General features: G+C 45.8%; 1 protein-coding gene across 1 annotated transcript; it reads right to left on the reverse strand.

Annotated features, from left to right (window-relative positions):
* Positions 1-8,026: 8,026 nt before the first annotated feature.
* On the reverse strand, positions 8,027-8,815 carry dio3a (iodothyronine deiodinase 3a; the record flags this gene model as incomplete). The annotated part of the gene is made up of 1 exon (XM_080543789.1): positions 8,027-8,815. The coding sequence occupies one exon, from the start codon at positions 8,813-8,815 to the stop codon at positions 8,027-8,029; it is 789 nt and encodes a 262-aa protein (XP_080399915.1).
* Positions 8,816-10,865: the final 2,050 nt, after the last annotated feature.

A 10,865-nucleotide genomic window follows, 5' to 3' on the forward strand; every position in this document is an offset into this window, starting at 1 on the left:
CCCATCTTCCTTCGCATCTGACTCTCACTAGGTCCTCTCGTTCAAGAGGTCCCAAGGGCCGTGCTCTTTTGTCATAGGCACGTTTGGACCGGTCCTCTCTCTGTGTGGACCGGTGCTCTCTCTGTGTGCGGTGGTCAGCGCGCTGGAGCAGGTGCTCTGCTGACGGCAGCTTTGTCTTGAGCCTCCTGTTCATCAGCAACTCTGCTGGTGAGCGGCCACCTTCCAGCGGTGATGCTCTGTAGTTGAGGACTGCCAGGTACGGGTCCTCACCCGCTTCCGCTGCTTTCCTTAGCAGTCGTTTCACGATTTGCACTCCCTTTTCCGCTAGACCATTTGACTGCGGGTACAGTGGGCTTGAGGTTACATGCTTGAATCCATACTGTTTTCCGAACTCTGCGAACTCCTGGCAGCTAAACTGCGGCCCATTATCACTTACTAAAGTCACTGGAATACCGTGCCTTGCGAAAATAGACTTAGAATGAGCGATCACTTGCTTTGCTGTGGTATCAGACAACAGCGCATACTCTGGATAGTTTGAATGGTAGTCCACTATGATTAAATAGTCTCTCCCTTTCAGCTGAAATAAGTCTGCACCTACTTTTTCCCATGGCTCGGTTGGTTTGCTATGAGGCAGAAGCGGCTCTCTAGGCTGCATATATCTATGCTGTTGGCAAATCCCACATCGCTGTACTACAGTCTCAATATCTCTGTTCATGTATGGCCAAAACAGTACCTCACGAGCCCGCCTCTTGCTTTTCTCTATTCCCAAATGGCCCTCATGTGCTAACTTAGCCATCTCTGGTCTCATGGAGCCGGGAACTACTATTTTGTTACCTTTAAGGAGTACCCCGTCGATCACTGTCAGTTCATCTCTAGTGTGACGATACGGACTTGGCAGTATCCTGGCCTCATCTCCTGGTGAGAGGATGGCCGCTATGACCTCCTGCAACTCTCTGTCGCTTGCTGTTTCCTGCGCGAACTGGGCCCATTTCTCATTTGATGCAGGCAGCTGGGCCTTCACACAGTCCACATGGATTTGCACCTCCTGCTCGGTGCTGCTCGGGCCCGTGTCACTCAAACTCGCTCTGCTGAGAGCGTCTGCCACTATTAAGTACTTTCCTGGAGTGAACTCGAGCGTCATGTGGTACTTCTGTAGCCGTAACATGAGACGCTGGATGCGTGGCGGTGCATCTCCAAGTGGCTTTCTGGAAATGGCAATAAGCGGCTTGTGATCAGTCTCTAGTATTATTTCCCTGCCGTAGATATATTCATGGAACTTTTCACATCCGAAAACCGCGCCTAATGTCTCTTTCTCAATTTGCGCATAGTTGCGCTCTGCAGATGACATCGTTCGGGATGCGTAAGCGACGGGAAACCATTCTGTGCCGTGTCGTTGGAGCAGCACCGCTCCGAGACCCTCTTTGGATGCATCAGTAGAGACTTTGACCGGTTTGTCAACATCATAGTACTTTAACACCGGCTCTTTGATCAGGTTGGCCTTTAACACCTCCCACTCATTTGCATGTTCGTGTTCCCACTGCCATTCGTTTTGCTTTTCCAGTAGACTACGGAGGGCCTTTGAGCTTGCAGACAGATTTGGTATGAACTTCCCCATGTAGTTGACTAACCCTAATGCTCTTTGCAGGTCTGTTTTATCTTTTGGCGCTGGCATCTCTACTATTGCCCTTATTTTCTCTGGATCAGGCTGTATCCCTTCCGCGGACAACTTGTCACCTAGGTAAGTAACCTCTGTCACCCCAAACTCACATTTCGACTTGTTCAGTTTAAGCCCTGCTTTACGTGCTTGTTCTAGCACCCCGCGTAGCCTCTCGTCGTGTTCTTCTTTTGTTGTGCCCCAGACCACTATGTCGTCAATAAACACACCCACACCCTCCATACCATCAAACAGCTGCTGCACTGTTTTGTGGAACACCTCTGGAGCTGAGCATATCCCAAACGGTAAGCGGAGAAAGCAATGCCTTCCAAATGGTGTGTTAAAGGTACACAGTTTGGAGCTGTCTTCGTCTAGAACGATCTGATAGAACCCTGATGATGCGTCTAACTTAGAAAAGAAACGCGCGCCTGCCATAGCATTAGTTATGTCTGAGTTAGTTGGTAGTTTGTAGTGTTCTCTTTTGATCCACTTATTCAGGTCTTTTGGGTCTATACAGAGCCTCAAGTCACCATTCTTTTTCTCAACTATCACCAGAGAACTGACCCACTCAGTCGGTTCCTCTACTTTCCTCACTATGCCCTTCTCTATAAGGGCTTGTAGTTCTGCTTTCAGCCTAGCTTTAAGGGTCACCGGCACCTTCCTTGCCGGGTGGATGACAGGTTCCGCATTTGCTTTTAACTGGATTCTGTACTGCCCAGGTAGGCATCCTATACCACCGAAGACGTCTCTATATTGCTTCCTTATTTTTTCTGTGTCAGCTACAGTCTCATGCTGTTCCTCAGCTGCACCACTAGGTGTCACTACAGACCTGTCAATTACATGCACTCTTTTGATGAGGCCCAATCTCTCACAGGATTTCAGACCTAATATGGTCTGTCTATCACCCTCAACCAACACAAACATAGCATTAACAGAGTGCCCTTTCCTTGACAGTGTGACCCTACATACCCCTTTTGTAGGAATCGGTTCATCATTGTACGTTCTCAGATTAACCTTTTTCACATGCACTTTTGGCTTCTTGTACAGTTTATTAAAGTCTTTCATCGTCAGTATGTTCACCTGAGCCCCCGTGTCCAATTTCAGAGGAATTGTCGTTCCATTGATTTCCAGATTGGCTATCCACTCCTCCTTATTGTCCTCGTTCTCCACAGTTCCCACGAACCACTTCTCGTCATCCTCGTCTGTGTCGGTTGTGTCGCTGCCTTGTTGCACCACCTGTACTTTCTTTGACAGGCAGCATCGGGCGTAGTGATTCTTCCTACCGCATTTGCGACAGTCCACACCGTAAGCCGGGCAGTTATTCGCTGCATGTCTGCCCCCGCATCTGTCACAGTCTGTGTCCTTTGTGGGCCTGGGCGCGCGGGACTTTCCTTTGCTGTTCCACCTGCTAGCGGCCCTCTCATGCACTCTCTCATGCACCGGGTCCACCGATGCTGGTTCGGGCTCGAATGACTTGAGCTGCATCTTGGCGCTCTCTGACGCCTGGCAGATTTGTACTGCCTTCTCCAGGCTCAAATTGGATTCTCTGAGCAGTTGCATTCTCACCTTCTTGTCGACAACGCCGATGACGACCTGATCCCTTATTAGCGAGTCACACAATGTGCCAAAGTTGCACGACTGGCTTTTCAGACGCAAGTCCGTGACAAACTGTTCAATGGATTCTGACTCGGCCTGTACTCTGTTGCGAAAAACATACCGTTCGTACGTCTCATTTTTCCTAGGTGTGCAATATTCCTCAAACTTTGCTAGCACTGCTGCATACTTTTGGTCATCGCCCTCAGGAAACCGAAACGTGTTGAAAACGTCCCTCGCGGCTCTGCCTGCCACTGTGAGAAGCAGTGCTACCCTTCGACGTTCATGTTTCGCCTCTTCCAGACCGATTGCCAACACGTACAGCTCAAAACTTTGCTTGAAAGCTTTCCAGTTCTCGTGGACATTTCCACTTAACTTCAACTCGTCCGGCGACCGAATGTTATTCATTTTTGTAGGCTAGTGTCACCCCACTCCTGGTACCATGTATCAATGTGCACACACACACTTGGTCGCCATTCATCAAACTGCTTTATTGGTCACGTTGTACATTCAACATGCAGTAGCTGGTATAGCGCCCCTACAGGCCACTATCGGTACAGATAGGGCAGAAAGTGAAGGCACAGGAGGAATAGTTCCCATCTACTTTGACCAGTGGAGGCTGGTGGAGGTAGACATCGGAGGACGGGCTCATTGCAACGCATGGAACAGAATTAGGAATGGTACCAAACATTCCCCATTCCTCAATCCTCATTCCGTTCCACACATTACAATGAGCCCGTCCTCCGATGTCTGCCTCCACCAGCCTCCCCTGCTGTAGTCATACATCCTGTCTTCAGCAACATTAATATGTGACACAGTCTGGTGAAAAGGTCTGCATGTCGGCAATTCTCAAGTCGCGCAAATGACCGTTTTCCCCCCCGTTTTTTCCCAAGTGTTTTCCGTTGAAGAGCCCACTCAATATCACAAACAACAGCTTTAGGATCACTAAATACTTAGAATTTGTGAATTGGATTCACTATATAGTCTGCTGTAGGCTACTGTGATAGATGGACTGTAAACAAACGTACGTTTTAGGACGTGTGCAAAAGCAAGGACTATGTGATCCTCTAATTATGTGTACTGTATGTGTTTTTAGCATGTTGATGTTCTTTCAGCATGTTGTGATGTGCTAAACATGCAGTTAGATGTTCACAGCGACGTCCCTTGTTAGCTTGCTAGCTACTAGCAGTTGTTTTGCGTGTGTTTTGATTCAGAGCAAGTTTCTCTGGTATTTGGTTTGAGCAGTACCAACATTCAAATAAGCATATCTTCTTTTCACATTTCAATGTATGACACATACTTTTTCACCAGACCCTGTCACACATGATTTCAACACACTACTCTACTACTTACGATGACTGATAGATTCACTTACTTAGACAAAATGCTTTGGATAAATCCCAACAATGTAAATGTACTCAACATCCTCTGAACCACCTGATATCCAGTAGAATTTGATCGAACATGACAACTCAATATCTACTCAGTATCATTTTTCAACATTGATCCATTAAGCTTATAGGCAATAGTGTTGAATCAAAGGGATTTCTGCCTAGTATTGTCTGGGAAACCAGTGGTAATCTATACTATTAGCCTGCCTGGTGGGGCTGCTGGTAAGGGACAGGCAGGAATAAGTCTCTGCTTGTTATGAGTAAGCCCCTGTCACACCACGAGAACACCGTAACCAAGCAACAGGCGGGAAAAAAACAGTTTTTTGGTGTCAGAAATAGCTGACAAACACAGCGCTGTTCGAGTTACAGTATACATTTGATTCGTTTAATCATCTAGACTGACATCCACTTATTGATATACTGTCATGGGACTTTTATGAATCATAGAAGTCCCGGCAGACGAACCAACTTCTGAAACAGGTTAGAAGATGAGAACATTTTTAGTTTTGTTCAGATAGATCTTTTATTTTTTGGGAGGGGTGTGTGGGGGGGTGAATGTGCAGGTGGACACACAAATAAATATTTAATCCCAAAGTGGCACTGGCACAATAGGACTCATTTATGAGGAAAAAAACGATTTTGTGCGGAATGAAAGCCCCCTCACAAGGGCAGACTGGTTTTATAACATGCTGTTTGTGCAGTGTGTCTGCACCGGGTGGAGAAAGAAAGAGGGCTGGCGACTTGAAAAGGTCTGATGTCGTAGTTTGATGAGAAGGTCTGAGGCCGTGGCAGAGGATGTTTTTAACACATCTGGTTCTGGTTCTGGAGTCTGGTTCTAGACAGCCATCGGCCCAGGGACACGTGCGGTACTCTGGGCAAATGTCTGGAGCACCGTGCCCTTCTTTGATAAAGGAGACTGGGAGAACTCAGAGATAAAGAGGTGGCTTGTTTATGTAAGGGGGTTATACAAAGAAACTTTTTTTAAGTGAAGAGTCGACCTCTAAGTTTAGCTTGGTCACGGTGATCCTGGAACACTCTGTGATGATTTCAGCTTGTGCGTGTGTATGTGTGTGTGTGTGTGTGTGTGTGTGTGTGTGCATGTGTTTGTGTGTGTGTGTGCGTGTGTGTGTGTGTTTGTGTGTGTGTGTGTGTGTGTGTGTGCGTGTGTTTGTGTGTGTATGTGTGTGTGCGTGTGCGTGTGTTTGTGTGTGTGTGTGTGTGTGTGTGTGCGTGTGTTTGTGTGTGTGTGTGTGTGTGTGCGTGTGCGTGTGTGTGTGTGTGCATGTGTGCGTGTACGTGTGTGTGTGTGTGTGTGTGTGTGTGTTTGAGTGAGTGTGTGTGTGTGTCTCTCTGTCTCTGTCATGGTTGCTCTCTCGTCTCTCTCACGTTCGCTGAAATTGAGGGCTTGCCGTCCTCATTTGACACAAGATTAAGTGTGTGTGTGTGTGTGTGTGTGTGTGTGCGTGAGAGAGAGAGAGAGAATGAGAGAGCGAGAGATAGAGAGAGAGAGAGAGAGAGAGGGAGGGGGCGAGAATAGAAAACAGAGAAAGAGAGAGAGGGGGGGAGTGAGAATAGAGATTGGGAAGAGAGAGAAAGAGAGAGAGAGAGACAGTGAGAGAGAGTGAGAGAGGGTGAGAGAGAGGGGAGGAGTGAGAATAGAGAGTGAGAAGAGATTGAGAGAAAGAGAGAGAGAGAGACAGTGAGAGAGTGAGAGAGAGAGGGGGGAGTGAGAATAGAGAGTGAGAATAGAGAGAGAGAGAAAGAGAGAGAGAGAGAAAGAGAGAGAGAGAAAGAGAGAGAGAGAGACAGTGAGAGAGAGTGAGAGATGTGTCTCAGTCTAACAGAAGGTGGGGATGCTGTGCCGCATCCTTAATTCGTGCGACATCAAAAGGAGCTTTCCCAAGACATCTGAAGACAGCGCTGGCTAAAGGTGAATCTCTAAAGCATCAATCTGTTTACATGACGGCCTGCAACACAATAATGACATGGCTTTCAATAGTTTTCTATGCAGGTTGCAAGGCACATAATCATGTTGCTCTAACAGTCCATCAAATACATTCAAATGGGATGAAATTAAAGAATGACGGTTTGTGATTTAAAGAGATACCTTTTCATAATAATTCATAATTCTAATGATTGTGTACATACACTTGTTCTCTTGGTAAAGCTTGCCCCTCCTTCTATGCAGGTTGGTCATCTAGAGTTATTCATTTAATAGTGTAGCAAAAATATTGTAGTTCCCCTAAAAAAAGACCGTCCTCCAGAGTCTTAACATTCTAGAATGAGAGTCTTAACATTCTAGAATGAGAACGTGCATCTCCTACATCTCCTCGACTTAAATGCAAAACGGTTTCAGAAATGTATGAAAATAATATATGTTCAATGTCACTGATATTTCCAGTGAGAATTGATGCAAATTGTTATGCTTTGCTTGTTGAACACAATTCATAGAGATTAAGAGTTCAGGGGGATTTCTGCATGTAATTGGGTAATCGCACAATGCAAGTTTGTTGTCACCGTGTAGTCTATGACAATAATCAATGTGACAACATTGACATATTAAACATTATAGTCCATTTGTATTCAAAGACATTTGTGTTCATATTTCATGCTCGGTTTCACAGTCTAAATAACCTGTCCTTGAGTGTGCCATCTTCGAATCATTTGCTCATTTAAATACAACTTGTGAAGAAACAAACATTTCCTCCGCAAGCCTCAAACGCACCTTTCACAACGAGAACCAAATGTTGTAAAGAAGAAGATGTTATTTCCCAGAGGAGTAGAATAAGACATTTTATTATATAAAAAAAAATACCATAAGAAGTGAACAATATTTACAATACAAAACATAGGTAAAAAGATTGCGCATCACATCACCATGATCTCCAGTACCAACACATCAGTATCAGTTTTCTGGTTGCAAACCTTTTAAAAACCGAACTTCACAAAAATACTGGCGAAATTGGCAGTGCGGAAGCGCACCTTCCTCATCCACTCTCCATTCGCACCATACAGGTTTAGATCAAGGGGAAAAATATGAACAGAAACACAAGTTGTATTTACAAATAAACCTTTCTGATGAATATAAGGGGTTAAACTTCACAGGTGATCGTCTACCTAACTCGTTGAGATGTCCAAGATCAGAAGAACTAGGACTAAAACAAGACTGTTCTGGCAGCCATGCATTAGGAGGATAAATAGCCTAAACTACCCAGGTTGAAAGAACACAGTTGAAGAACTTCCTTGTCCCCCTTGTTTAACACTTATTGGAGCCGTAACACTTTGTAACACTGCAGTGTGTGAAATGTGTAGTTCTCATAGCAGCTCAGTAAGACGCAACTCATTCTACTAAGGCTGACGCCTAAAACAAATAATTTAAAATCTAAATCTACACATGAATAACGACATTTCTGGGATTTGCAACACTTTTTCTGAATTGATCGAGCCAGTCCCTCAGCTCCGAAATGCGGTATCCCACAGGTCCCCTTCCACCTTGGTACACAATCTTTCCGTCTTGGAGGATGTAAAGTCTATCGAAATATGCCCCGTACGCGGCGTTGCACGAGTTCTCCATGCTGTCCGCCACCACGAAGCACCCGGGGACCTCCAGGTTCATCAGCTGAGCCGCACTCAGCCGGTCCTCCAGACAGCGGTGCTTGGGGATCTGGTACGGCGCGTCGGAGCTCATCCAGCCGTCGGACGGGTGCGCCTCCTCTATGTACACCACTACAGAGTCTGCGATGTCCGCGTACTGCTGCACAACCCTCTGGAACGCCTTGAGGCGTGCCATAAACGGAGGTCAGGTGCAGCTACCAAAGTTTAGGATGAGCGGTCTCTTATCTCTCGCGTAATCGAGAAGCCGGCTTCGCCTACTGTCCCCCCCCAGCGGGACAACTTCGGTGTTCGGCGCGCAGTATCCAAGGTGCGCCGATTTCAAGAAGTCCAGTTTGTGGCCGTGCCACACTGCTTTAAGCGACTCCCAGCTGAACATACGGTTGGAGTCGGAGATGCACAGCGGCGGGTCGACAATATTCCCTTCTTGTTCCTTCATTTTGAAAAAGACCCTTTTCCTTATGCACAGAAAATCAAGAAACCACAGCATGACCGCTGCCATGAAAAAGCGAGGCAGCAGGATGAGACATACTATTGTGTTCTTTAGAGCCTTGACCGTATTCATGCCGGCTATGATGATCGGTAGACCGGCAGACCGGCTACTGTTAGGCTACTGTGTTCAGTGACACTTGGGTATGACTCTGTCCTCGTGCTGGAGGCTGAAGTTTCTCTCTGCGCATAACTTCCCTTTTTATAGCACCGACAGTGGATTTCAATGAAAAACCGCCCGCCTCCAAACCCTGCATGGGCGACTCCTCACATGGTGGGGATTACCTTCTATTACCTTCTACTGATGGGCCAGGGGAGGGACAGAGCCAGATGAGTGTGTGTGTGTGTGTGTGTGTGTGTGTGTGTGTGTGTGTGTGTGTGTGTGAGAGGGAGGGAGGGAGGGAGGGAGGGAGAGAGCGGCGTGGAGAGGGGTCGCGCGCAATTGGCGAATGCGAATGTGGTCTATTTCTTCTTCACTTATATTAGGCTGAACATTATTTGGATGTTGTGTAAATAACAGAATCATCTTCAGCCACCCAGCTAAGCTAAGAAAACTTCAGATTTGTCTGAAAACGTTTGTTCTCTTTCATAAGTTCATTGTATAGCCATAATGGATATCAATCAGTCAACTGTCAAAAACATGTCGATACGACTATTGTTTGAAATGTTTCGTTTCATTTTACCAACCATTCTCAAGAGGAGAGTACTTTCAGTAAGAGCCAAGATACCCTTAACACAAGAGAAGATTTCTGAAGAATAATTCTGACAACAATCATAAAAAGTTATTAATTGTAACAATCGTTGTAATCATCTTCGTCTTATTGTCTGCCTGCAACTCTGTACCTCGGCTTACAAGAACAGGGCTTGCACATGCAACGATTATCCCAGAGGGTCATCTGAATTTTCCAAAACATTAGTCCTATCTCTTCCGGTATAACCTGCAGCAAGTGAATGTCAATGAATACGTCATAAATTACCGGGTTATTTGGGTTATTTTCAACTGTTTATTTTTTTGTCAGTATGACATCACCAGACGGCGCTCGTGACTGTGTAAAAAAACTGTCTGCTTTCACATCTCATGTTTATCAAGCATTACGCACCACTCAGAGAGAGAGAGACATTGAGTACTACACAACTTTGCCCAAGGCGCACTTTTAAAATGTCCCAAAATAGACTAATTGGTTTATGAAGGGTGAGAACCATTAACAGGGTGGTCTTTAAACGGGCGCAAGCAGACGTGCCACCGTCATCTGAGGCTTGAGACCGATTTGCATTACCACGGTACGGTGCGCAAACCCCTCTGCGCTCCATTTGCACCTGGCTCGCAGAGATGGGTCTGTCGTCTTCACAAAATATGCTTATATTATATTCGCACCTCACGCCTCACTTTTCAAAAAGACATGCACATACGCCCCTGGAAAAGTTGCACCATGCGGGTAGGATGTGGCGCAACATACTTGGGGATAAAATGCCATTTCAATTGCATTATCGCCAGACATAGGCTATGTAGACGTCATACATAAAAATAGAATAGCCACTCGTTACAGTTGTGTGTGTAGATGACAGATGCTGCTACCGGTGATCAAGTAATCAGATAGATTTGACAATCACACCATTCTGGATTTAGCCTTGGAGATCGGGAGCTGAGCTTTTCCAATGCTTTTTTTATTCCAATCATTGCCGACCGTCTCAATGAACTGCTTGACTAACAGTTGGTGATCTACGGCGTTTTGTTTTATGGCAATCGTTGATGCAGTATAATTCGTTTTTGGTCTTGAGTCAATTGAGCACAGGAGGTATTGGTTCGGACTCATCACTGGCGCGCTCAATAGATCATCCTAAAAACAAAACAGCACATTAGGCCCATATCAACTAAATGGTACACGAACAGTCTAAACCATATGATGTTAAACGAAACTAACAAACAGATTATATGTGGCTCTTAGCTATTATCCCTCTGTAGTATGATTGCCCCCCCCCCCCAGGTCGACGCTGACCAGAGTTGTAGGATCAGAGTTGTAAAAGCCTTTTCCTCGCATTCGTTCAGGGTTTCACTCGCCTCCGGTAAATGTTTATCTTTAGCTCTTCGTTTTAAATCAGTAAACTTGTTTTTATTCGTTTTTGAT

This window comes from Nansenia antarctica (assembly GCF_963989245.1).
Source record: "Nansenia antarctica genome assembly, chromosome: 1".
Classification (NCBI taxonomy): domain Eukaryota; kingdom Metazoa; phylum Chordata; class Actinopteri; order Argentiniformes; family Microstomatidae; genus Nansenia; species Nansenia antarctica.